Here is a 27021-nt window from a genome sequence, read left to right as displayed (position 1 = left end):
AGCAGTGGTAGCTTAAGAATAAGGTATTTCGATGGTAGTAAATGAGAGCTCTTATGTCCTTTTTTTCTCCTCTCAACAGTTGCAGGACAATAAAGTATTTTTATCAATGCTTAGTCATGTCTTGAGCGTGGATGGATTTTACTTCTCAACAACATATGACCTAACACACACTCTGCAACGGCTAGCCAACACGAGCCCAGAGTTCCAGGAAATGAGCCTCCTAGAGAGGGTAAGGATTTCATTTTGCTTAGTGTCTGTCTCGGACATTGCCAATCAGTTCTGCATGGCTTAAGTTTAGTTAATGCAGCTGGTGTTTAACTGATGTCAAAACAAACTATCACAAACTAAAGGAAACTTTAGGTAAAGCTTAGGATGATGTTGCTGAAATCAGTGGTCCCATTAGACTTGAGATGAAACTTTTTTTTAACAATGAATTAATATTCTAAATGGTAGCAGATAGTGTTAAAGCATTTATGGTCCTCTGTTAAACTAAAAATGGCTTTACTAGTTTAATCATTAATTTAAACTAGTGAAACAGATCTACATGTTGCTTAGATGCAAATCCTTGTAATAGAACCAGCAAAAAATAGCGCTATGTTGCTAAACTGTGTAACTAGGCTATCTCTGATCTTGTCAATTGAGTTGTACTGGGGCAGTTCTCTGGAATAAGTGACTGACAGCGGAAAAAGAAGCAAGCAAGTGTGCAAAGTACGCTGAGTCAAGTTACAGTTTGAGTTTGCTTCATAGGATGCTTAGAATAAGGGTGGAAATTGCTGATCTGTAATGCTGCAGTACACAAGTTTGTTTACCATTGTGGCATTTTGTTGAAACTGTTAGGGGTTGTGGCTGAGCATACTAGTCCACCCTTCCTTAAGTCTCATAGCTTGTTAGCAAAATAAAGTTCTAAAAATAGGTTCAGATGTGATGTTAGACTTCTAGATCAGTACTTTCTGAAGTCTGCTTTAAATGGATTTAAAAAATGCAAAATAAATGAAAGTTTGCCGCCAACTTCAGTATTGAACACTTCTAATCGCAACAAGAAGGAACTAAGCAGAAAAATGAGAGAAAACAAGTCATTCCTCTGACCTAGATTTGGGGGGTGGGAAAAACTGCAAAGTGGAATAAATGGCACTTGACTTCAAATTCTCTTCCAGGATAATGTGGAAGAGAACTGTGGGGTTTATGGCTGTTGGCCCTGGGACGTTGCATTCTGTCTAAACTATGACTATTCCTTATGTTTGAAGCATGAATTTAATATGCTGCTTTTGTCTTAAAGACAACAGAATCACACAGCCAAATGCAGTTTAAGCTTAAAATTCTCTTGTGCTTGCAGAGTTCCAGAATCCTTAGTCTGGTAACGTACTATACTGTGGTGTAAACAAGGTCTAAACTGCCTAGGCACTGAAATACTGAAACCTTGGAAGTCAACAGCACTTTTTCTTCTTTTCCTGAAGAGGTGGCAGTGGAGTTATGGGATGTTGTCTCTTAATTACAGGAACTGTCTAAACTGGGGAAGCAGTATACTTTTTCCAACATTTAAAAAAAAAAAAAATCAATTTAAGAAGTTTATAGTTGGGGACTATTTTGCACTATTAAATGCTGCTCTGGCAGTACTCTTGACAGGGAGAGCAGTTGCTAACATGAAAGGATTGGTTTGCCTTAAAATTGTGGCACTTCAGAAGGTTGTTTGAAAGGCGAAGTACAGTAAAAAGGTGTCAGGTGCAAGTAAATGCAGATGATAGATGGTTAAAACCATTTTAATATAATTTCGCACTCATGTGGTTGTAGTATAATGGCTTAACGAAGGATGGTGGCAATTTTGGGCATCTCCAGTTCACCTCTACAAGCGAAGCCTGTGTTTGGTGTGTGGGCGTTTTGGTGTCATATTTGTGTTCGTTGTGGTTGGTTTGGTTTCTTTTTTAAACAGTACTTGTAGAAGGAAATGGCCCCAATATAGGGGCACCAAAGCATCATGTCATGTTCTTTGACTAGTTCATGATACTGCAGGTAGGATTTGATCAGTTTCTGGCACATAGTTGTATTGTTTTCTATTAGACAAAGGACTGTTCCAACACCGAGCTTAAATTAACCCTAATCCTCAGTGATGTATTGTCTGCCTGCCTTGTCAAGTTGAGATTTATGCCACTTTCCTGGAGCCTGCATTACGTTCTGCAGCAAATGTCACTTTTGTAACTAACCTGGTAGCTTTCTGGAATGTGCTCAGCAACCTGCTCAAGACACTTTTGAGGTGAATTAGGAATAGGAAATACACAAAGTTGAAGAGGATCATTTATGCAGTGGAATATAAATACTTTTTGTCTCAAGCTACAAGTATTATTTAACATTTGATTCTCAGAATTGTTGATTATTGCATCCAGGACTCCTTGCATTTTTACCTTCTGCCTGTTTTAGGAGTGTTACCTTGCTACTGTTCTTAAAATTTTGGATAATCTCTTCAAGCCCTGTTTACTTAGGGCAAAGTTCTTCTGATTCTGCAGCTCAGTTGTTAATGGTTCAGCACGCATAAAGTGTCAGGCAACACCCTTAAAGACTGGAGAACTGTTCTTCTTTTAACTACTTTTATTTTATTTAGATTTCTAGTTGAGGTTACGAATGGTACTGATGAAAGAAGAATTTTCCATCTCCATGTACATCTGTTCACCTAAACTTGTGTAGTGCGTGGATACTATCATATTCTCTTTATGTTTAATTCAACATAACTGACAGTCTCTAAAAGCATGTTGGCTTTTTTCTTGCTGCAGGCAGATCCACGGTTTGTATGGAATGGACATCTTCTTAGAGAATTTGCTGCTCAACCAGAGGTAAACACTTCATAATCACTATATTAATAGAGGACCAATATACTTTTACTGTAGGTATACAAGAGTTTCCTGTAATTCTGTCTCTTATTTCAGACAGACAGAATCTAGTATAATGTGGCTATTCACCTCCTGGTTTAGCACAGTGACAGTCTTCTGCTTTCAAACTTCTAACTTTGTCAGTGTCCTCAGTAGTACATATAGTAAAGCTGACTCTGGAAATGTCTGCATTTGAAGGTACTGTGCTGAGACTGCTCATATAAACCAAAGGGGAAGTTACACTGCGCAGCATGTGCTTTTCAAGCTTTTTTGAAGTTTAGCTACTTGTTTGTCTTTAGGTATAGGCAAGGTTCAGCTCATCACTTTTTTTCTAAGACTGGCTTGCATCTTTCTCCATGAGTGCAGTTTAAACTCCATTTGTCTAGTGAATAAGTCATAAAGCTGATAATTAAGAGTAAGACTGACAGATTCTTTCAGTTTATTTCAAATGAAGACTAGCACGGTGTAACCTTTGAATTCACTTAGGCCAGCAAATACAAGCGCATGACCATAAGCCACAACTGTAGTACCTCAATGGCCAGACTGATCTAAGCTCCTTCCTACTAGAGACTTCTGATGTGTGTTAAACTTCTGGAATTGTCTGCACTACAGCAACCTTTTCTCTCTAGCAGTACTTCTCATTTATTGAAGTGAATGACGCACTGCTTCTATTTCTGTCTTGGTAACCTGTGGAGATGTGCTCTTGTATTAGACAGCACTGTTCCAAAAGGCTGGACTGTGCAGTGCTTCTGGAATGTGAAGATATGAATTAGCAAAGGGCTCTTGTGCGTATTCCAGAAGCATGTGACAGGGTATATGGTTTGGATAGTGCTAAGCAAACAAAGCTTGGGAAATGAGACAAGCTGTGGTGGGAGCAGCAAAGAAAGCCAAGTATGGCTGGTTGGTGAAAACAGACGTAGGAGGCAAAACAGAGAAGTTGAAAAGGAAGATAACTGATAAGTGAGGGGAAGTGTGACCTAGTATTGACTACAAGTGTCTTGCTATAGTAACAGTTTTAGGTAATGAGAGGTCGTATTTCTGACTTCTAGTATTGGAAAATATTAATTTTAAATTTTTTGAAAGACCCAGTGATTCAGGAGTGGCAGGATGGGAAAAACCCTGGAACAAGCATTTCAAGTATTAATCACAAAGAAGTATTCCTTACTGAAGCTGTGTGTTGTTCACTATCTCTGCTTGCATCCTACTGTGGAGGTACAGCAAATACCATATCAAAAGGTTTTCAGTGTGTACTACTTTATATCTGACGTGTTTGTAGAAGAGTAAATGCCATGTATAGGAGGACAAAGCAGCTTGGTTTTTTGTCAAGGTCACTTAATTAGGGTTAGATTTTTACCTTTTCCCTGCTGCTGCTAAGGGTTACATATGTTGCTGTTTTCTTTGAAATTTTTTCTCAGAAAGAATTACTGCACCCTAAACAAAAAGTAAAGGATATAAAGTGTATAAAACTATAAAACCCCCCCCCTCCTAGACAAAGCATAGTCACTCACCTTTTCTGGCTGCTAGTGTTTAATATTTTTAACATGTATTGTGTGTGTTTCAGATCCATAGGTTTGCTATGCCTGTGATGCACGGATGTATCCTTTTACGTTGTAAAGCTCAGGGCTGAATATGGTAGTCTAACAGCAGCCACATCAGCAACCATTTTGCTCTATTGGCTTTGGCAACTATAAACAGAACACAGTGTCAGAATTAAGTTGTAGTTTGTTCAGATATGAGCATTACATATTGTTTGATAGCCCACTCATTTGTTAGCTCACTTGATTATTCTGCTTTTAAGGCTTAATGTATTTAATTTTACAGGTATGATTTGCATAACTGTCTTTCAGTGGGATGGAAGGTTAAGATGAATATGGCAAATGCTCTCACATCAGCCTTAGTACTTTTATCTTGCTATAAGGATACCTTCACTTAGCATTTACTTTGGATTTAAAATAAGGGAGAACAGTTTTGACTTGAAGGAGTGCTTATGGATGTTCCTGTTGATGAATAAAAGGATAAAGAGTTCTACTGAAGGTTCCTGGAACGCTTCTCCTAGCCAGCTGTTTTTCTTGCACCGATGCTTTGGGTAACAGCCTTTTTAGCAAAGCAGTCGTGAGCTTATTTTTCAGAAGGGGTGTATGCTGTGAGTAAGCCTAATGCTTTCTGGAGGCAGTGTTCCTCATGCAGTGTGTGAGCAACAAGAAGTCCCAGGTGCTTCTGGACTGGCAGCATGAAAATGACTGGCAAAACTGGACAGAGGAACTCATGCCACATTCTCCTTAGTTCCTCCATTGCAAAGGCCCCTCAGGTGTGTGCAGGGAACAGCTTCCAGACTGGATCGGTTGTTCTGGTAGGACTGCTAGCAGCTGACAGATCTCCAGTCCTTCCTTCCTGTGACTTCATTTAATGGAAAGTGTGGGAGTAGGTGGAGAGGCAAGGAAAGATAGCACAAGGGAACTGTCAGAACAACCCAATCCTTATCCTTCAGGTCCTGGGTGGAAGAGTCTGGGTGGATTGCAATTAGCAATTGGCAGACTGCAATTAACACCTGCCTCTGTGCTATTTTCACTATATAAATAACTAGCATAAGTAATGTATGTTTTCCTGTAATTCTAATACTAACCAAACACCTTAGAGAACCCAGGAATTCAAAGAAACTGGATTTTTAGTGATGAAAATGCTAGGAAGAGCCCTAAGCAGAACTGTTACAGCACCACTAGCAGTTATTTCAGTAAAATCAAAGATGCACCACCCACCACCCCCCAAATATATTTTGTTCAACTATCTGGACTGGGGTTCTAGTCTTGCAGTGATGAGAAATAATGGACTGACTGGGTTATCGAGACATTGATCATCTAAAGCCTAAACTATGTTTACTATTTCCCTTGTTGCTCAAAAAAAAAAAAACCTTCTAAAGAATAATAAATTATGTCTTTTCCTTCTTTTTTGTGTGTGGAAAGTAGCCAATAGCAAGTTGCCATTTAAGTTAGGACAGAGGTTGCAGACAGAAAATGGGTTTGACTATTGCTAAGCAGCTGAGTTTAAAGGTAACCTTTCTTTGCAGGAAACTGTTGGCTGTACAAGTGTTGGATTAAAGGGTGTAGGACCTGGCAGTAATTTTCCGGGAAAGCAGAGGAATAGGTCTGTTTCACAGTCAAATTTACGAAATGTGGGAACATTCTCGATTATATAGGGCACATTTGCATTATATTTTTTTAAGTTTTAACAAACAGTATTAGCACAAATGCGTACATAAATCAAGATATTCCATGTATGCAGTCAGTGTGCTCTTTAACATAGCTTAGGTAGTCGTGTGACACAGCTGCTTTATGTTCCATTTGTGAATCATAAATGCAGAATCACTGTAAAATGTGCTATTTTAAAAAAGAAAATACATCTTGTTTACCAACCTTAAGACAAAGTATCTAGATTCCTCAAAGAATAGAAGACTGCAGTATGCTAATACTGCAGCTTACCAAAACTGACCATTTTGACCTTTTGCTTGCTTTAAAGTTGTAGGTTTCAGTTTTTAGGGGCAAAGGATGAAAGCCTGTGAATCTACCTGGAGAAGTTATTCACAATGAATGCTGGTCTCTATTAGACTTGATAGTTTACGATAGTTCAAATAAAGGCAATTGTAGCAGCACAGAGCAAGACTTTAAAACTGAAACTAGTTGTCAGTGGCCCCTGTTGGTTGATTAGTCCCGGATTATGGTGTATCTGCCGCTTTGGGTATCCAGCCTGAGCAAGAAAGTGCTCTTACGTAATAAGCTTCCACTGGAGACTTGGTACGTGCCTGTTCTTTTTCTTGGTGTGGATTTGAAGGCCAGTCTACCTTGCTGCTAGTTCTGGCATCTGTAAATGTGATGTATGTTGCACTTACAGGTGCATGGTATAACAGCCCAAGATACTCTTCTAAAAGCCTAGAAAAATGTTTCAGAGTGGTATTCTTTGTTAAAAGCAATAGGGGCAAGAAACTCTTAAGTCAGCTTAATAAAATTATAGATGAGATGGATGTAACACTGAGCAGAACTTCAGGAGTCAATCCATTTAATGATATACATAGGACCATAAGATCAGATTAATCTTCTTTAGAATTCAGTTTTCTCAAAATTATAGCGGTTTTAAAGTGTGTTCATTAGTAACATCACCTATAGCCTGTTCTTTGTGATGCGCGTACTGGTCCTAATATTAAGTTACTCTCTCTGAAGTTTAATGTTCAACTGTTGGTGTGAGAAATGTTTACAAGTTTCTTTGAATGTGGTGCTTGGTTTCTTGATGTTTCCTACCTCTTGATGTATAAAAATATCCTAATGAAATTTTGGGCATTTTTCCTTAGTGCTATTCATTAGTTATCACTATGCACTCTTGCTCTATTAATGGCAAGTGTTTTGACTGGCTCCTTGTTTCCAGAAGAAGCTGTTTCAGGGCTGGTGTACGCTACTATGTAAGAGGTAAAATAGCAAATTGATTTGTTTTAAAGTAATGCGAATTCCATCTATACATGTAACTTACCTTTGGGTATCGGTCAGTGGGTGGTGAGCAATTGCATTGTGCATCACTTGCTTTGTATATTATTATTACTATTATTATTATATTGTTATTATTTTACTTTATTTTATGTACATGTACCCAAAGTAACTGCTGGGTAATGGCTTGAGCAAAAAAATGCTTGTAATAGTTTGTCTCAGGAGGTCCTTGCTCCAAAGAAAATACTAGGAACCAGTATGATGAACTGAAGCATGTTCTGGTATTTATTAAAACTGACTCTAATTTATTCCTTCTAGAGATAACTTGAAAAGTTTTGCAGGGGTTTTTAACACTTCACTGTTTTTATTGGAGTTAAATGCAAGCGTGTAATAGCCCTTTTGGCCTAGCAGTAAATGCAACTAAGAGCATCATTAGTGCTGGCAGGGGAGCTCTGAATAGTGGTGTTCTCCAATTGTTTCAACTTTAAAAAGTGAACAAGGAAATGGATTTAAATGACTTGCCCTCTTCTTAGTCCCAACATACATGCTTTTGAAGAAATTGGTCAGTTTCTGCAGTACCATTGCTATTGAATTGTGACTATTTCAGTGTCAAAGCACTCTTATTTTGTATTAAATGACTCAATTTCTAGGGCTATAAATATCAAAATGTGTTAAGCACAACTGTGCTTCTTCAAGTTAAACTTAGTACAGATCATGTTAAACTTTTGCCAAAGGTGTGTTTAATTTACCCTCTTCAGGCAGCTCTGTGGTATTTTCATGCTTTCTGTGAGCACTTAAAAGGGAGGGGTTAGGAAACCTGCTGCTTTTATACTGTTGCTGTTCTGCAGCCACTCTGAGCTGGTTAATGAGGTCTTTCTCCTACATAGGTATTGATTCAGAAGGACATGCTGCTAACTTTGTTGAAACGGAACAAATTGTGCATTACAAGGGGAGCAAAGCATCGTTCGTTCAGGTAAAGTCCGTGGAAGGAACTGCTCACTGGCTTAAGATACATAGATAGTTCTGTGTTTCTATAGGTGATATATAAGGTGTGCATGCGCACAAATAAACTAAAGCAGTCTGCTTTATTTTTAAATGGCAAGAGAGTTCATAAGTTTTGTTGTTTAAAACTATTTCCATTCTTTTGCAGACCCGTGGATCAATTCCTTTTTTCTGGTCTCAAAGACCAAACCTCAAGTATAAACCAAAGCCACAGATCAGCAAGTCAGTAAATCATGTATGTGAGTGTTTGTTGTGTCTTGGGGTTTTGATATATTTCTAGGCTCGTGTTTGTGTGATAGGGTAACAAACTGTAATGAGAAGAATAAAAATCAGCAATACTAGATTGAGCTTTATGTTTAAAAAGTAGTAGCAAGAAGCCTCATACTCCTTAAGATGAGTTCAGAGCCTGAAAAAAAATCCAGACATCAATGGGGGTAGTTTCTCTTTGGTTCTTGTTTGTGACAGTTTTAGTAGCTGCACAATGCTCGTTATCTGTGGCGTGTTTAATAAGGAGACTGGGGGGATGAAAGTAGAAATGTATTAGCACAACAGAGAACATCAAACACTTTTCTTAGTTATAAAACTACGTGTGCAGTATCACCAAAAAGATTATTATAGAGATTTCTTGTAAATTGCAGATCTTAATAGTAGCATACATCTATCAACGTATTTCCTTTCTCTTCTAGATGGATGGCTTCCAAAGACATTTTGACTCACAAATTATTAGCTATGGAAAGCAAATGGTTGTCAACTTGGTATGCTTTCACTTTTTCTTCCTGAAAAAGCTGTTGTTCTTTTAAGCAGGCTTCTGAGTAATACTGTCTTTTTTTTTTTTTTTCCCCTTCTCTCAGGTTAACCAAAAAGGTTCAGAGAAGCCTCTTGAGCAAACATTTGCGAAAATGGTAAACAGCATGGGAAATGGAATGGTCAGGTACATGTGAAGTGAAATGATATGTTTTGTGTTAAAAGTTAAGCATTGCCTCTGAGACCCACAGAGTGATCAGTTCTTTGGGGGCCTTTACCAACTGTCTGATTTGTTTGAGTTTTTTTATGAAGTAACTTGCATATGACCTACCTCAGAGCTCACATTCTAAGCAGAAGTGAGACTGAAGCAAATATGGGACAAAGAGGAAGCAGACGGAATAAAGAAGGGAGCTCAGAGGCAATGGTAATGCCAGTATTGGAGTAATAGTATGCTATGAGAACTGTGAAGATCATCTGCATTTTAGGAAAAAGAAATCATGCCCTGTACAACTAGCTTCTGGCAAAAGGGCTTGGTTACATTGCAAACTTAGTAAAGGAAGGAACATGTAATTTAAATGTCTGGACCTCAGTGTAACAATGGGCCAAGAGAGTGGAGAATGCGCTTTAATCATAAGAGAAATTCTGTGTGTCTCTGTGGGAATCTCAAGTGCAGTAAACAATTTTACAACCTGCCTGTACTTGCTTTCACTAACTTCTAGAGGGTGGGCTAGTATCCAGCTCCCACACTTAAGCTCTGTCTTTTCCTTGAAATCGCTGTATACAACTATTGTCACTGGTGCATGTCAAAGGACAAAATCCTCCCCGTAAGGAAAAAGGCATCCTGTTTTAATAAGGATTCACTTCTGTCTAAGCATAACTAAGGAATTGCAGAGTATAATCAAGATGCCCTTATAAATCCTGACATACTTTGAATTTTTTCAAGCTTTTTTCTGTTTGTGTGATACCTTGCTGCTGTCTTCAGTAGGGTAGTTACAGATGTCTCACTTCTGTGTGCTTCTTTTACTGCCCTCAGGGGCGCATTTGTGTGTTATTGGTGTGGGGGTGTGGATTTTTTTTTTTGTTTTTATTAAAAAAGGCCACTTCTAAGGTGAGCTCTTTCCTCACTCACACCTAGGCTGGTACCGATACCTTAGCTGTACAAAGCTTGTGGAATTCTGTGTGTCTTTGCTATAAAGTCATGTGGTGGAAACCAAGATGTAAAATTCTGTCAGGGTGTGTTTTGGAGATGCTGCTTGTTCTGTATATGTTAAAAAGTGGTGTTTGTCAGCCCCACTTTCTTAATGCTGACAAAAATCCTTTTACTTTGTTAATCAGTTTTGATGGCGTTTACCTGCTAGACTAAGACTTGAGTCTTTATTGTATATATACCATCATTCTTCACAGAAATAGTCTTGAAAACTTGGCAAATAATAACTTTTTGATTATGAATACTTGATGGGAGGAATGTAATGCCCTGTAATTCACAGCAAGTGTGTGTGTGTGTGTATATATATATGTTGAATCAAACACCACTCATTTAGAGCACTTCTTACCAGAAATGACTTGGCTGTTAAAATCTTGTTCTGAGTCAGTAGCCATTTAATTTTCTTATGACAGCGTAGGTTAGCCCTTTAAACAGAACCCATCTCATGTTTCTAGGGAGCTATCAAGGGAATTATGCTGCATGCCAGCAAAGAATGTTGCATTTCAACACCTGTGTCTCTTTCAAAGTGAACTGAAGTTCCCAAGGCAGTTGCTTGGAAGAGAGGAGGGCAAAAGAATCCTGGTGGAAGAGAGATGAAATCAGATGCATATCCCTTCTGTACTTTCTGGAGGAAAAATACTAGCCAAAATGTAGAATGAGTAATTTGGAACTGAATGTGTGCTTCCCCAGACTAGCGGCATCTTGTAAAGAAATGTAAATGCTGTCACCATGCACACTAAGGGTGCAGCCTCAGGAAGATTACAGAGCACTGACAAAATCCACAGATATTTGCTGGAAGCCATCTCTAAAGAAAACCAAATCTTCTGTCACTACTTGTTTTACAGATCAGCCCTTCCCTGTGGGGTTTTCTGAGACCTTCACTGCAATACATATGTAATCTGAAAAGATGCTTCTCTCTCTGAACAGATACATAGCATTCGACTTCCATAAAGAGTGCAGTCGGATGAGGTGGGATCGACTTCAGATTTTGATGGATCAACTAGCAGAACAGCAAGATGAGTTTAGGTAAGGTTCTGCAGTTCTTCACTTCTGTACTGTTAAAATGAGACCACTTTCTCATAGTTTCTGTTGTCTTGAGTTAAGGCACAGTAGAACAGACCTGTAAAAGAAGGTGCATTCACATGCATTAATGTTTCCATATCTCTGATCTCTTGCTGATACCATGTGCAAGATTACAGGCCTGGTAGTGGGTAACATGTAGAGTCCCAATAAAATGGTTCTGAGAATCATAGCAACCCTCTGTTGTGATGGAAGAGCTGCCTTTGTACTTTTGGGTAAAAGGTTAGACAAAGAAATGAGCGTGCATACAACTGAAGTTATTTTTTAAAAAAACCAAAAGGTCTCCTTAGGTAATTTTTTTTCATCCAAGAATAATTCCGTGTGTTGTTGACTGCAAACTGTTCTGCTACATAGCGTCAAACACTTAGTGCTCCTTCCACAGGCATTTGCTCTCTTTTTACAAGTGTTTTCTCTAACACACATTGTTTGTGGCACCAAACCTTGGTACTGGCACTAATTGTTAGCCCTTGCTAACATAAGTAACCCACAAGGAAACAAATTCTTGTTTTGTATAGTCATATAAAAGTAGATGAAATGTCCCAATCGGCTTAAATCTTTTAGTCCCACAGTTGTGTCTTAAGCACTTCGTCTCTGCTACTTACAGACATGTAGATTGTTGGGGAAACTGTTTACTTTGTTCTGCTTCTCTGATTGCTTGCTTCCTGTCTCTAAAGTCTTGTCCCTAAAGCACGAAGTAGATCAGCTAAAATGTTACAAAACTGGCAGTTGTATATTCTATCCTAAAAAAATGAGGTGAGCTGTGGACTAGAACAGGAGTCTCGTGAATGAAATCTCTTGCCTGGAATGAAGGCTGTGGGAATAATATAAATTAATCAGATAATAGGGAATATTCTCTGCCCACCACAAAAAAAAACCCAAAACTAAAAACCACCTGAAGGGCTGAAGAATAAATTGGCTTTGAGCACCTCAAATAAGGAGAAATAAGCATGTAGGTTGCCTATGCAGCAAGGATCCTTTATTCTTAGAGTGAATACTGAATTACATAACTTGTTTCCTGTCACCTGCCACTGGAGGCTTACAAATGAACCAGGTTTCCTTAAATGAAGAAAAAGGGGGAAAAAAAGTCATGTGTCCCTAAAACAAGATACAAAAATGAAGGCTCTTTCTCGAGATTAGGTTGGCTCTACCTTGCCCTGTTTTGTTTCAACTAGAGTGACTATTGCTTAAATAGGAACAGAAAAGTCTGAGTTCAGATATTCTTAGAAGATAGTTCTGCAACCCTGAGGGAGGTGAACAACTCTATTTTCTGCAGGTTAAATCCAGTTGTGAAAGATGTTGGGTTTGGTGGGAGTTTTTTGTTTTGTTTTAAATTTTTTAGAGCAATTACAGGAGATGCAGCACTTAAACTGTCTTATTAACCAGAAATGTCTACTCTTCAACTACACTAATTATCCTGATATCACTTCTAGGCAAAGCCTGGGGGGAGAAGGGGGTAAATGAAGATTTCACAGGTGTTACTGTCTCCTTTAATCATACAACAATGTAAAAATTGGTTTAACAAAACTAGTTCTCCAAGAATGACAAAAATGGGTCTTGTTAACACAAGGTTGATCAAAGGAAATGCATGTGCTTCTAAGGCTCTTGGTTTTAGTACTGCATGACTAGACTTTATAATCTTAAAATGCTGTACAGTAGCAGTGGATCATGTGCTAGTCCGCATTCAGCGTTCATAATTACATAATGGAGTAACTTAATCCACAGAATATGATCTGTAAATCTTTAGGCAACTGGAAGTTTAATGCTGTGGCAGAAAGACAAGTATAGTTCTGTCCCATTCACACATCCAACTGATAACTTGATCAGCATATTTGTCTTACCAGCTCAGTTATCAGAATACTTGTGTGCAATTCAGTATTTAAAATGATCTGTTTGTTATCAATGACTAGAAGCACCTGGTTTAGTTGATTAAAAAGACTGAGGTAACAATTAGCATATGCAGTTGCAAGAGGGAACATCTGGTTCCTCCAGATGTTCACATAATGGAGAGAAGAGTAAGTGACAGTAGCAAATTTTCAGTAGTGGCCTTAAAGATTTGAATACTTTCCAGGAAGAAGTGTGCGTGACAGCTTATATGACCTTTTATGCAGTGGTGACTGGATTGAACCAGGTGACCAGATCTATACAGATTTGGTTACTTCTGCTGTCACAGTCTGCTAATGATCTTGATATCTGTGGAGCTAGGACCCTGTAATAACTGAAAAAAAAAAAAAAAATAAATATATATATATCACTGATTTTGCACCAGAAGCTGCTCTTCCCAGTCACATATAACTCAGTATTGCTGGTTAGCTGTCTAAATGCTAAGAATGAATACTGCCCTGAGATTACTAAATGTTCATACATCTGCTGTTTTTCAGCACGGGAGGGGAAGAATTCAGGGAGGCATCAAAGTTCAAAGACATGGCTAAGAACTCATATGTTCGAGAGAACTGTGTTTTGCTTGCTAGAATATTTGCTTCTGAAAATGTGTGGGTTACTTAGGTGGATTGTATGTGTTAGTTATTTTCTAGTCGATTCCGATGGTAAAATTGTGACTCAGCAGGAAGGAATATTCCGCAGTAACTGCATGGACTGCCTTGATCGGACTAATGTGATTCAGAGCTTGTTAGCACGCCGATCTCTTCAAGCCCAGCTTCAGGTAAATATATTATTCTTGTTTAACAAGCTGGAAAAGGAGAGAGGCTTTCTGTTTAGAATGGAAACATAATTTCAACACTTCAGTAAGAGCTTGCATACTTGAGTTACTGTACTACTTATTTGAAATGCATTGGCCAGGCTCCAGTTTAACAAATGTAGCTTTTTTCTGAAAGCAAATCCTAATTTTTCTAGCGAACTACTAGTGAGCCTCAATACGCTTTTTTGTTTTAGAGGCTAGGTGTTCTGCATGTTGGACAGAGAATTGAAGAGCAAGCAGACTTTGAGAAAATCTACAAAAATGGTAGGCTGTTTATAGAGTCCAGACAATCACTTCTTTCCAAGCAGAGTACATAACTTCCTTAATCTTTCTTAATGTTTTCCTATTCACAGCGTGGGCTGATAATGCTAATGCTTGTGCCAAACAATATGCTGGAACTGGTGCCTTAAAGACAGATTACACAAGGCAAGTCAGCCTTTCTTGTAAAGGCATTCTGGGTTTTTGGGCATGCTTGGGATTTTTCTTTAAGCCTTCATATCTGAGAACATTATTAATTTGGGGCTTAGACCATTAATGAGTTTTGCAGTGGTTCAGCTGGTAAAATGTCAGACTACTTCATTCTTCACTGTGTTTATATGAAAGGAGAAAAGGCCACCTGGAAATAAAAACAAGAAAATGTGCCTCTTCAAGGCACAAGTATATTGTGGGATGGAAAGAAGTGTAATTTTACTTTCAAATTTTGTTACAAGTATGTGTGGTAATAATGCAGAGGCAGCACTAGATAAAGGTATTTACTTGCAAGTATTCATTAAACGTAGTACACATTTGAACAATGAAGAACTGTAAACCTGAAATTATCTTCCTGAATTTGAAAAACATTTAAAATAGGTTTATAAAACTTCTTTTCACAGAACTGGGAAGAGAACTCAGTGGGGCTTAATAATGGATGGATGGAACTCATTAATACGTTACTACAAAAATAACTTTTCTGATGGATTTAGACAAGTAAGTTAGGCTTTTAACTGTGGGGAAATGCATTTGATAAAATGCACAGCAATGTTTAACCTTTGCTCTCTGTTTCTCATCCAGGATGCGATTGATCTTTTTCTTGGAAATTATTCAGTGGATGAAGTAGAACCTGCTAGTCCTCTACATGTCAAGAAAGATTGGAAATTCTTAGCTGTGAGTATGGAGACTTTATTTGTGATTGGAGAAACACATACAACCTTTTAGTCATTTGCTTCATATGGTGAAGTAGAACTTGTCTATTTAGTAATGAAGTCTCCCTATAATCTGGTTATGTTTCTATGATACCTGCTTATAGGACTAATACCAGACTGTTCCCTTGACAGAAAATGGAGTGTCCTTGAGGTATTGAAAAAACTGCTGCTTGCTTTTTTTTTAAATCTGCTTCATCAAGTGGAAAGGGAGAAATTCTACTAGTCACCACCACTGACTATTTCCTTCTGCAGAAGAAACTTGTGAAGATCTCTTTTCATACTTCATGCAGAAGCATAGACTGTAACACAAAAACCCTTTTTCTTTTTTTTTCTTTTTTTTTTTCCCCGTTCCCCCTTCTATTTTGTGAAATGGGATTTGGGGACATTATGGGTTAATTAGTGGCTGGTGTATATTTTTTTTTTAAACAAAACACAATCCTCAACCCCTCTCTCTTAATAGATAGAAGGTGTATTTTAATTCTTAACCTAGTTATTGAACACACTCTCCCAAATTTTGGAACTATCCAAAATTTTAGTTGTACCTGACAGCAGGTGAATTGGCAATTAAAGCAATTTTATTGCAAAGCAAGTGAATAGTTTTGTAGTACAGCCCATTTGAAAGACAATTAAGGAATATATGTGCTACTATATCAAGTAATTATTCTTTTTGTCTTTCCCCAGTTGCCTATTATTATGGTGGTTGCTTTCTCCATGTGTATTATTTGTTTGCTAATGGCTGGTAAGTCACTGAGTTTAATTTCACAAAATTAGCTTGCTTGTGTGTGGACTTTCTGTAAATGGTTACCAGAAACTATTCAGTATAAAATTGCTTAGCAGTCATGCCAAAAGGGGTTCGAGCATGGCTCTGGAGATTGAGGGTTAGCACTATAATGTGGAAAAAACTGAGGTACTGTAGAAAATGATGTTAAAACTTCTACAGAAGTCACTTAAGGGACAGTTAATTGCCCTCAAATTTAGTTGCACCTGAGTAGACATCTAGCTTTATTATAGGCTGGATGAATCCCCAGAAGAATACCTACCTCATTTTGGGCAGAGAGACAGTTCAGAGAAGTCAGATACAGGCATAAGCTTGTTCTGATGGATGTCCCCCTAATCTAAATCTGTGTTGGGAGTTGTGAAGGCTTTTGCCTTCTGCTTCTGCCTTGAATTTTCTAACATTAGTGTCACTAGAGTTCTCGACTCTGATTTCTGTAGCTGTCTGCTCAAAATGTTCTAAGAACTGTGTGGAAAACACAGTTTTCCTAGGTAAGGAAATAGAAAAAGGAAAGACCCCAGTACCCATGAAGGACTTCTAACCTCATTTGACAGCAGATCTCTGAGGGAGGGCTTGAAATATTTTGCTTTGGTGCTAAAAAAACCCTCTCTCTGGTTATTGGAGATAATAAACTAAAATGTTTATCTGACTCTTAACAGGTGATACATGGACTGAGACACTGGCCTATGTGCTTTTCTGGGGAAGTGCGAGCTTTGGAACTTTTGCTATCATCCTTTACAACGGCAAGGATTTTGTAGATGCACCCAAGCTGGTCCAGAAAGAGAAGATGGACTGAATTTGTGTGTGTGGAAAGCGGCTTGGTACTGAGGATTCCTCAAGCCACACCTGGAGTCTCTACTGACCTGCTTTCCACACCAAATAGTGGTCTTAAGATTCTTCCTTGGCAGTGTGGGGGTGGGGGGGAAAGAAAATTGTGTCCTTTGGTGGTAGCTTTCAACTGAGACCTGACTCTACAGTCTTAGTTGCAATGGTCTTTGGAATACTGCATTAGTGGAGGGGGCTCTGCTCTTACTGAGGCAGTGCAAAGATGAAAGCCAGCTTTTCCGTGTCTGGAATGTTTTAGGGCTTAAGTGGACTGCTTAAGCTTATAGTCCACCTGGGCTGTTTCAGCTGAATTTTTGGTCCCTGGCTTGACAGGAGAGAGCTCTGATGCTGTTCAGGTGTCAAAAAACCCAGATGTTGAAGCATTAATAATGGAGCTTCTAATTGTGGTCTCTGAACAAATATGGCTGCATACCAATAAAAAAAAAATCTAGTTCCAAGACTTACAGCTGGATTACATTTGTTGTGATAAAGTCCACGTTAAGGAGTCCTTTGTGCATATTTGTGTGTGGATTCTTTTCACTAAATATAAAAAAATTTTGAATCCTAATGGTCTTCTAAAATGAGCTTTTTGTCCTGTCTTGTTTATCTAGGACTGATGCAATATTCTACTAATCATTGTTTGGGTGAAAGGACAGTGTAAGTGGATGTTCCTGAAGTTGCAGATGTCTTGCACTGTTTCAATACTACAGTCTCCAGATGATGATTTGTTAGTTAGCAAGTTAAAATACAGAATTTTCTTTCTAAAGCTGTAAATGAAATCAAAGAATGTAAAAATCCTTTGCAGTGTTTATTGAACCTTCCTTATGCTAAAGGTCCAAAGTATTCCATTACTTTTAAGAATGGGTCACAATGTAAAAGGTGAACTTCACATTGTTTTGCTAGTCAGCTGCTTCTGTTCTTGGTTATGTTTAAATTATTTATGAAAGAAGGAATAACAACCTGAGGAGAAAGCGTTCAGTCTAATCTTCATGTTTGCACTTGGGAGCAGCAGCTTGCTTTTCATGCATGATACTGTAACACACTCTTTAAAAAAAGTGAAAAAAAGCGCTACAGAATAATTTGTGCTGGTTAATAATGAATGTGTGTCTTTAAATTTAGTGCTTCCAAGCTGTATAAAAATAAGTAATCCTAATCGAGGACCAATTTTCAACTATTTTGTCACTTATTTTATATGGTTTGTTCAAAACCAGACATGGAACTTGCTTAAGGCGCTGTGCATTGTTTAATATTTCCTGTAAGTACGGCTGTATATTCAGATTGCAATTATAAAATTTAAGTGGGGGGGGGAAGGGAGAAACATGTAGTATACTAGGACTAGAACAGTTGTCGCTATTGAAGATAGAACACAAACACTGATACTCCAGTGTTTCCTTGTGTTATGACTGAAAATATGTACAGATTTTTGCAACTGCTAACTGTTCATTTTAACCTTGAATGTTTCTGGAGGCCTCTCTGGGTTTTGTGTAAGCATAACCTGTCCATAAGCACTAGTACTTGCAGAGTATCTGTTTGCTTCTAGATGCTGTCATGGAAATAACAGTTGATGGTTAACTGGAAAATCCTCTAACTTAAAATTTTCAAAGGTGAACTCCATTATGGGCACAAAGTACAAGAAGGTTACATAGACCCAGTATTTGAAAGTAATGGTTTTGATGGCTCACTGGCAGGTGGTGTTGGAAACTTGGTTCGGTTGTCTTGCAGTCTAGAACTAAATCTTTGCATCTTTGGTGAAGAAATTCTTGCAGCAAAGACCAAACTTGAACTGCTAAAACAAAAGGCTTGTAAGACATAGAATAACGTAGATTTTAGAAGTTGGAAGGCACCTGTATTTCAGTGCTTTGTGAAGAGTCTGTATTTCTAAAATAGCAATGCTGTACTCATAAATGACAATAAAATGTTCAATTTTTCTAGATATACTGTCTGTGGTGCATTTTGTGCTTCGGAGTGAACTTTCCCTAAATTGTTCCTTAGGAGCTATTTCTCACCAGAAGGATGCTTCGGTTTTGTTTCTGCTCATTGCATGTGAAGATCTTGCTATTCTGTGCTTAAATATTGATGATCTTGCACCGTACCCTAGATAAGAGTTTGCATTAGCATCGCATTCCAGTCTTCGCTGCCAGGTCTGGATCTCGGTCCGAGAAATACTGTGGATGGATTTCTGATGCTTAATTGTGAGTGTCACCTCTTTACTACTTCCCTTGCAAGACTGCTTCAGGCGTTTCTGTTGACCACAGCAAGAGGTACTGAGTGTGAAAATGCAAGTTGTCTACTCCCTTTCCCTCCCTCACTGCAGGCATGCGTCAGCTTTCTTGTTTTTTTTTTTTTTTTGTAATTGTATTGTGGTATGTTAGATGGTTGCATTGGCCTATCGCAAACTCAAACTTGAAACACGCCCAACACACAGGTTCTGAGCTGCTGATGAAATAGTACTTGGAAGAGCCTGGTGTGTACATTTTAAATTGGGTCAGGCTTCACTACATGACAAAATTATTACTGTTAAAATCTTGGATCCTGAAGATGTTAGGTTTTTTTAATACAACCTTTAAAGCATTTATTTCTTCTTCGTTTGTTTTGCTTGGAAGCTTTTCTTCTTGAAGGCCAGAGCAGGATTAAAATCAAATTATTTAAAAATATTTGTGCTGATTTTGCCTAAAATGTGACAGCTTGTCTCCCCCCGCCCCAGCCCCTTTAAGCCGCGCTCGCCTCCGGGCGCGGCCACGCCCCGCCCCGCGCATGCGCTCGCCGGCCGCGCTCTCCTGGGCCGCGGATGGGGAGCTGGCACCGCCCCTTCCGCCCCGCGCGCGGCGGCGCTTCCGCCCATTCATCGCGGTCGAGGGCGGCCGTTTCCTGGCGCCAGAGGCGGCGCGGCCTGCTCGGAGTAGGCCTCCGCACCGCCCGCGCCTCGGGGCTCTCCTCTCCCCGCGGGGCGGCCGCCGCTCCCTGCCGAAGGCCGCCCGGCCGCAGCGCCGGCCTCCCGCCGCCATGAAGCTCGTCAGGTGAGCGGATGGAGGCGGATTGCCGGCGCCGGGCCCGCGCGCTCAACGGCTGCCCCCGCGCTAACGGCCGCCTGGCGGGCCCCCTCCCCCACTGCCGGCCGTTGGGGCGGGCGGCGGCGGCGGCCGCCGGGCAGGGCCGGACTGGGCAGGGCGGCGGGGCCTGCCGCCGGCCGGGCCGCCAGCTGTCGGCGGGGAGCCCTGCTCTCCCGTACCGCCGCCTCAGTCCCTGGCCTGGCGCAGCTGTGCGGCGAGGGGCGGGCGGGCTCCTGGAGCGGGGCCTGCGCGGGTTCCTCAGTGAAACCACCCTTTTGGGGGGAATACCCCCCCCCCCCCCCCGATTTGGTTAGAATCACCTTCCTGAGGTATCAAGTTTTAAAATGCATCCTTCTTTGTACAATAACGATCACTTGGCCTGGAAGTAGGATGCTGGATTCAACAGTGTGTCAGTCAAGTGTCGCAGCTCCCGGTGGTTAGGTAGGATGTGGGGTTTGTTCTGGTTTTTGTATCTTGCTCTTGTGTAATGCCTTACTAAATGTCTTCAGCAGAATCCGCGAGCTCTGGGGACACTGTCTTTGGAAGCTGGAGATGTGTGAATACTCACTGTACCTGGGTTTTCTGTATCAGGATGTTAAACGTGTAATGCTTTATGTGGGAGCGAACAATTTATTTTTTTTTTTTTGGAATTTCTAGGTTTCTAATGAAGCTGAGCCATGAGACTGTGACCATTGAATTGAAGAATGGGACACAGGTGCATGGAACTATCACAGGTATGGTGGGACCTCACTGCTAACAATTGGCAGCCGTGGTTTGGGCTGAGCTTTTTTGTTTTGTACTCCCTCTTGTGGGGACCTTCTCTGTAAAGCACAGGAGATGTTTTTAATTCACATCTTCATGTGCAAGCTTAAGGTGTGTTTGTTACGGAAGAGTCGACATTTGCAGAAGTTGCTGGAGGGCAGTAAATTTGCCATAAGCCTGGGATCCTCTGAGCCTGACTGCATGCTTTGCTTACAAGCAGGCTTGGGGGTGAAGGAAGTAAACTTTTCCAAACTGTTGGCAAAGCTGGTGTAAGCATGGTATTCTCTCAGAATTTTAGCAGTATGATAACACTGGTGAGGTAGTTTTGCTACCATATCAAACTGGTAGTGGATATACAGCTAAATTTTTATAAGATGTTTTATTACATCTGACTTTCACTTGTGAAATTGTAATAAGCTATAATCATATAAAAAGGTTACAGCTGAATCGCCAGAAGCGGGGGGACTTTTTTAATGGTAGTACAGATAAATGGCAAATGTTAAATGTTGATACGGCCTTAAATTGGTTAAACCTTGTGTGTAGGCAATTTTAATCTAAAAAATAATTATTTCTGTTGAGCATGTTTTAGCTCTGGTTAAGGTGAACTTATGTGGAAATCCATCTTTGCATATACTTGTGTTGATGTCATGAAACTGATTTGAAAACCTATAGCTTGATGGGGGGTACAGGGCAAAAAGGAATCCTGGTGTCAAGAACCTGGTCCCCTGCTGTTGCCAAAGGTCTGTCATGTAAGTTTGTGGGTAGTACTGTCTGGCAGGTGCTTCTCTGTGTCACTGAACTGGTAGCTGCAGGAAAAGCCTCCATGGTTCATTAAATGGTTCTCATATGTATTGAAAAATGTGCGGACTATTTTGTTTGCTTTAATAATAGTAGTGAGGGATATTGTTCTGAGAACATTCACCTTGGCGTTACTTTAGAGACAATCAGGTATGTAGGTAGGGCATGTCGTATTTAATGAAGCAAAGCCTTACAGTTAAGTTGATGAACATGCTTGAACTCCTTTCCTTCACTCACCCCAGGCTACTTTTAGAAGCTCTTCTGCCCCGACACTGTTAAAAAAGAATAAAATTCAAACTTGGCAGAGTTGTATTCCAAGGGATTGCTTATGTGCTTTTTTGGCCAGTAGCACTCCGCTGAGATTTGGCAGTTAAAAACTGGCATTATTTTGCAGCTGGATCCATCAGCTTTGATTAGACCTGAATGCACCACCCTGGTGTCTGATTGGAGCATGCTCTGTTGAACCCAGCTAGGGAGGAAGCAAACAAACTGCTTGTCTCCTGACCTCGGTGCTCCTGCAGGCTTAATTGTTGAGGGCAGTCTCTCATTTTCTGCTAAGAATCTGTAAAAGCGTTGAATGCAATCCATATTTCTAAAATTACAATCTTCCCTTTACACTGGTGCGTGAACTATGTTCATAATCGCTGTGCACAGTCTCCTCTTCCTCTCTGTGTGTCGGTTGGGCAGAGCAGGTGTGCTGAAGGGGTGGGTTTCACATAATGCATACATTACATGAACTAAGAGGGCAGGTCAGGTGGAGTGCAGGTGTCAGCTGTGTAAAATCGAGAAGTAAGGGGTGAAGACAGAAAAATATATGGAATAAACACAGCACAATGGTTTTTCTGGTTCTGGCCTGCACGTTATTTACCTTGGTAAGACATCTTACAGTTTGTCTTTTTGTGTTTATGAAATGAGACAATAATTATTTTTACCGCAAAGGGTGGTTTGTACAGAAGTTTGAACACACAAAAGATTTTGCTCGTGTGGATGCCCTGTTATTGAATTAGCAGGTGTTTGTAAACTACAATTTCCATCTTTTGCCTGAATTTTTGATCTGAAAAAGTTACTCTCATTTTGATCTTCATAATTTGAGATGAAATCCCATGCAAGACTTGTAACGCGCAAAATAAAAATTAACATAGGTCCCTTTTTAATGCTTTTCAGGGCTGTTATTCAATACACGTGTTCAGCTGAGACTTTTTTCTAGTTTTGGATTATGGTTAGCACTGCATAGTGGTCACAGTACTCATTCCATACAACTCTCACATACTGGCTGTTTATGGAGTTTGTAACCACAGTGATTGTTCCTTGCGGTAGTGTATTTTACATACTTTCATAGAAGATACCACACTGATATTAGATGTGTTTTATCAGAAAATAAATGCTTCTTTGGCAGTTGGACTTTTTCTAAGGCTTACAGAAAGAGGAAATGATCAGGTTATTTCTCCTCCTCAAAGGTTTGTTTTGCTTCTTTTAAAAAGAGTCAGAAGACTAGTATTGGACTTCTGTAGGAAGCAGCAGTTTATTTGTTATTCAGAGGAATTGTTTTAACCATTTCCAAAATTGCTACGGCTGTCGCTAAGACCTAGATAAAAGATCCCTAGCAATAAGGTGTTCAAGGCAGCAATTGATTAATCAGCAAGTGTAATTTAAGAGAGAAAGACATGTAGTTTCCTTCAGTTAAAGGCTTAATTAATGAATGGCAGAAGCAGGTGTTAATGAACAGGATAAATCTTGAAGCATGTGCATACTTAAAAATAGCCAACAAGGGACTGTCTTAGCAGCGTTCTTCCCTGAAATTAGACTTGTGTTCTTTCAGGAGTGGATGTCAGTATGAATACGCATCTCAAAGCAGTGAAAATGACGCTGAAGAACAGAGAACCTGTGCAGCTGGAGACCCTGAGTATTCGAGGGAATAACATCCGATACTTCATTCTGCCAGACAGTTTGCCTCTGGATACTTTGCTAGTGGATGTTGAACCAAAAGTCAAATCCAAGAAAAGAGAAGCAGGTTAGTTTATCTTTCCCCATCTTTCTTTGTTCTGCCTTTGTGTGCATTTTAGTGCTCTGAATCTGAAGACATCTGATTTGAGTGTCTTAATATCTGCATTTGACAGCTAGTTCTTTCTTCTTTGAGGGTTTGATACTGAACTGGCTAAGTCTGCCTTGCCCACCTTCTTAGCATCTGTAGAGCTTTCTGTCATCTGAAATTATATGTATGGCTTTTCATACATCTGTTTTTAAAAATGTAAATGTTTTTAAGCTTGAGTAAATATTAACCTATCGTAGTCTCAGAGTTGACGCCAAAGAGATTTACATTTCCTTTTCTCCAAATGTCTGCTGTGTTTCCGTAGTTTGTGTGGGCAACTTCACATAGACCAATGAGGAAGTGCAGAACAGCCTCTTGAACAGGGCTGAATGCTTCACTGAAATCTCACTTGGTAGTGGATAAAAATAATCTGTCAGAGAACTGAGTTTGGGAGGCTTGAGAATCTGAGGGAGCATAGGCTGTATTCCAATGAACAGCTCTCCAGCTTTGGCTCCCGGTAGTGTTCTACTCTGCACTCTTCCTGGAACTTTTATATAAAAAGGCTGTTGAAGAAAAAACTTTTCCTTAGAAACCTAACAGTATAGAGAGTAATTTGGTTTTAAGCCACGCTGTTAAAGATTAATATCCAATAAACCCCAGAAAATCTGTAGGTTGTCTTCAGGCAGTATATATTTTGCCCAACAGCTAATCTGTGTGATTTTAAAATAATAAGTTTTAAGTAAAAGCTAATTGTGCTCTAAAATAATGTCGTAGCATTTCTCCTGTAATTAGTGTTTAAGTATTTGGATCTGTGGTCTTTGATCCATGCGTATGTTGTGAATTGATGTGCTTATCTTATTGAAATGGTGTAAGGAACCCTCAGGCGCGTGCATCACGAAGTGCAAGTGTTACGGCTGCTGTCTTTATAGAGAATAAGGAGAAGGCTCCCAAGAGTGTTTTGCTCCTCTCATGTCCATTAAAAATAATCTGACCACATGGAGAAATTGGAGTGTGGTTGGATTGTCTTTTTTCTGAACCTCAGGGTGTGATGTGAACAAGAACATCACTATTTCTTCTTAACTTTGAAGAAACAAAAGGAACTGTGATAGCGCTATCTACCTCGGTTTAATACTCCTTGTGTCTTCACTGTACTGAAGCGCTCTCAGACCACAGCTGGTGTTGTGCTGCACTTTCCCTTAATCTGTAAATGCCCTTGGACTTCAGAAGCTTGTAACACGTGGCCTGTCCTTGGCAAATGAAATTGTTGGTGGCAGGCGGGATGCTGGCTGAGGGATGTTCGTGGCATGTGCGCCTTGGGTCTGGGTGTGCTGGCACTTGGTAAACACGGCTATCTACTGATGCGTGTAGATGCTGTAATTGTTTAGTTGGGTATTGATGCTTCCGTGTGTTTTGCAAAGAAGCAGGCTACTGCCAGCAAAACAAGTGACACCTTCCTTCTCACAATTTTGTCCCATGCCTCTGCTTTTTCTGTCTTCACTGTGTTTCTAACCTCTGTACCCTCGGATGGAACAGAGTAATTATTACAGCCTGCTTCTGGAATGTGGATGCTACTGTGTGTCTCTTGTCCAGCCACACTCTTCCACAGAATTTTAAGTTTCATGGTATCTTTTTGAGCCTTACACTGACAAACTTGTTTGAAATTAACCAGTAATTTCAAAAGTTCGTAGGGTGGCCTTGCAGCCTGATGGGGGAGATCATACTTCTTTAGGAAAAAGGGATGAAATGACGTGTTATCACCATATGGATCATATGACCTCCAGCAGTCGCTTGGAGCCTGAATTATTCTGTGATTCTGTCTTCCCTTTACTATTGAATAGCAGTATTTAAAAGTAGGAGCACACAGCCAAGACCTTGGCCTGAGAATCACGTTTGAAATTGGCAGAGGCATCGCTGAAAAACAGCAGGAGCTGCCTGGTGTTGGGGTCCTTTCCAAATGCTGCCCTTTCACATGGTGCCTGAGGAAGGGTGAGCTTGGGAGTTTCACAGCGTGTTAAAACTCGCTTTTCCCTTCAGCAGCGTACTTTATAAACCACAATGCGAGCTGTGGCCAAGAAAAATCTTTTCCACTGTAATGAATAGTAAACAAAATACTCTGTCTTGCATACGCTTTTTCTGGTGCCTGAAAAACTAGATTTTATCAAAAAAAGAAGAATAGTTCTCTGTCAGACTTAGCCTAGCATTTGGGAGCAGCCAACTGTTATATCCCCTTGTTTTCTGCAGTGAAGCCAAAGACAGCAATCTGTGGAAGTTGTATACTGAAAAAGCTAACAAAAGATGAAAATATTGTCTGAAACTTACTGAGAATTAACAGACTTGATATCCAACTTACTGCTTCCCTGTGATGAGACATTATGTTGTTTTTGCTTGATGCAGAATGTTTTAATCAAAACAAAAGTATTCCTGGGTCTCACTTGATTTATCCTTTTTGTTTCATCTGCTAAGTTGCTGGAAGAGGCCGTGGCAGAGGCCGTGGGAGAGGCCGAGGTCGTGGAAGAGGAAGAGGGGGTCCAAGACGATAACTTCTCACCATGCAAGTGTTATCAAATTCTGGGCAATTTTGGATATTTTTTGTACAGGTCTTGTTTATGGTATCCATTTTTAATAAACAGAAATGTGAAAAAGTTGTCTTTCCTTTGTTAGTGAAGTCTGGGGAGGGAGGCATGTCCTATTTCTAGAGGCTGTTGCAGACTAAGCGTGTCTTGTTGGTGTTGGTTGTCATTGCCAAGATTTCACCACCCCTGAAGGCTGTATGGTTACCTCTTGCTTTTTGCCCCAGAGCAAGATACTTGTGTTGGTGTGCTTTAACGATGTTTGTCTGAAATTAATCCCTCTGTTAATAAGGCACTTGACATCTTCTAATGGTTACATAGTTAAGACACTATGTTAAGAACCCGCATCCTATGAGTGTGTCTCGAATGTCGTTTTTCAGTGACCTCTTTGAAGTTCATAGACATAATTTTACTGTTTTCTATTACATGAAGCTTACAATTTAAACATGTTGCTTTCTTTATAAAATATTCACATAGGGAAATTAACTAGTTCTGTGGAACTGCTGGATTGTTACATCTCACAATTAAAGTTATACCTGGATATGAACTTTGTCACAGCTAATTATATGGCATACTTTTGTTTGGGTGGGGCTTGTAGAGCAGCTTTGTCACAGATTTCTTCTAGTGTACTTGAAGTGCATCCCTAGAAAATACAAAGTACAGCACAGTGCACAATTGCATACTGGAACTAGAAGTTCTTCTGGAGATGAGGGAAACTTCTGCAGCTTTTTTTTTTAATATATATATATAAAAAAAAACCCCAACATTATATATATATATAAAAAAAAAAAAAACCTGTTTTGCTGGACACAAGTGTAAAAGAAGCAGTGTTGGCCACATTTGTCTTGAATACCATCCTACTGACTTTTCCCTTGTAGGAAAGGGATTATCACCTTGCAAGACTTCAACAGTTTCATCTGTTAATGAAATGCGGATGTCATTTCAAATAACGTGCCTGCTTAAGCATGGCTTTCTTGAA

General features: G+C 39.7%; 2 protein-coding genes across 4 annotated transcripts in view; both read left to right on the top strand.

The window, feature by feature from the left end:
• Nucleotides 1-18712, top strand: part of SACM1L (SAC1 like phosphatidylinositide phosphatase) — a 36424-nt gene extending 17712 nt beyond the window's left edge. For both annotated transcript variants that reach the window (XM_075705180.1, XM_075705181.1), the window contains 16 exons: nucleotides 80-229; nucleotides 2763-2822; nucleotides 4420-4453; nucleotides 7211-7312; nucleotides 8215-8300; nucleotides 8478-8564; nucleotides 9016-9084; nucleotides 9181-9260; nucleotides 11205-11303; nucleotides 13878-14016; nucleotides 14247-14316; nucleotides 14406-14478; nucleotides 14925-15018; nucleotides 15103-15195; nucleotides 15915-15972; nucleotides 16668-18712. In XM_075705180.1, coding sequence (XP_075561295.1) covers nucleotides 80-229; nucleotides 2763-2822; nucleotides 4420-4453; nucleotides 7211-7312; nucleotides 8215-8300; nucleotides 8478-8564; nucleotides 9016-9084; nucleotides 9181-9260; nucleotides 11205-11303; nucleotides 13878-14016; nucleotides 14247-14316; nucleotides 14406-14478; nucleotides 14925-15018; nucleotides 15103-15195; nucleotides 15915-15972; nucleotides 16668-16804 — 1431 coding nt within the window. In that variant the 3' untranslated portion in view covers nucleotides 16805-18712. The remainder of the gene's footprint in view (nucleotides 1-79; nucleotides 230-2762; nucleotides 2823-4419; nucleotides 4454-7210; nucleotides 7313-8214; nucleotides 8301-8477; nucleotides 8565-9015; nucleotides 9085-9180; nucleotides 9261-11204; nucleotides 11304-13877; nucleotides 14017-14246; nucleotides 14317-14405; nucleotides 14479-14924; nucleotides 15019-15102; nucleotides 15196-15914; nucleotides 15973-16667) is intronic.
• Nucleotides 18713-19836: 1124 nt separating this feature from the next.
• On the top strand, nucleotides 19837-26055 carry SNRPD1 (small nuclear ribonucleoprotein D1 polypeptide). Of its 2 annotated transcripts, none has more exons than XM_075706166.1 (4): nucleotides 19837-19850; nucleotides 20541-20617; nucleotides 23386-23454; nucleotides 25936-26055. In XM_075706166.1, exons 1-4 carry the CDS (start codon nucleotides 19837-19839, stop codon nucleotides 26010-26012), a joined length of 237 nt encoding a protein of 78 aa, XP_075562281.1. In that variant the 3' UTR covers nucleotides 26013-26055. The 2 variants fall into 2 exon arrangements, with proteins under 2 accessions (XP_075562281.1, XP_075562280.1); XM_075706165.1 differs by having other exon boundaries at nucleotides 23263-23454.
• The last annotated feature ends 966 nt before the right edge of the window (nucleotides 26056-27021 follow it).

The sequence above is a fragment of the Pelecanus crispus genome, chromosome 2 (assembly GCF_030463565.1).
Source record: "Pelecanus crispus isolate bPelCri1 chromosome 2, bPelCri1.pri, whole genome shotgun sequence".
Taxonomy (NCBI): Eukaryota; Metazoa; Chordata; class Aves; order Pelecaniformes; family Pelecanidae; genus Pelecanus; species Pelecanus crispus.
The sequence above is the reverse complement of the archived record's forward strand: the minus strand, read 5'-3'. Positions and strand labels throughout refer to the sequence as shown.

What these genes read in the sequence shown, in the direction of transcription:
- SNRPD1 (XM_075706165.1), top strand. An exon ending in GGTGCATGGAACTATCACAG is followed by an intron (nt 20,618 to 23,262) that starts GTATGGTGGGAC and finishes GTGTTCTTTCAG; the next exon opens with GAGTGGATGTCAGTATGAAT. An exon ending in ATCCAAGAAAAGAGAAGCAG is followed by an intron (nt 23,455 to 25,935) that starts GTTAGTTTATCT and finishes TCATCTGCTAAG; the next exon opens with TTGCTGGAAGAGGCCGTGGC.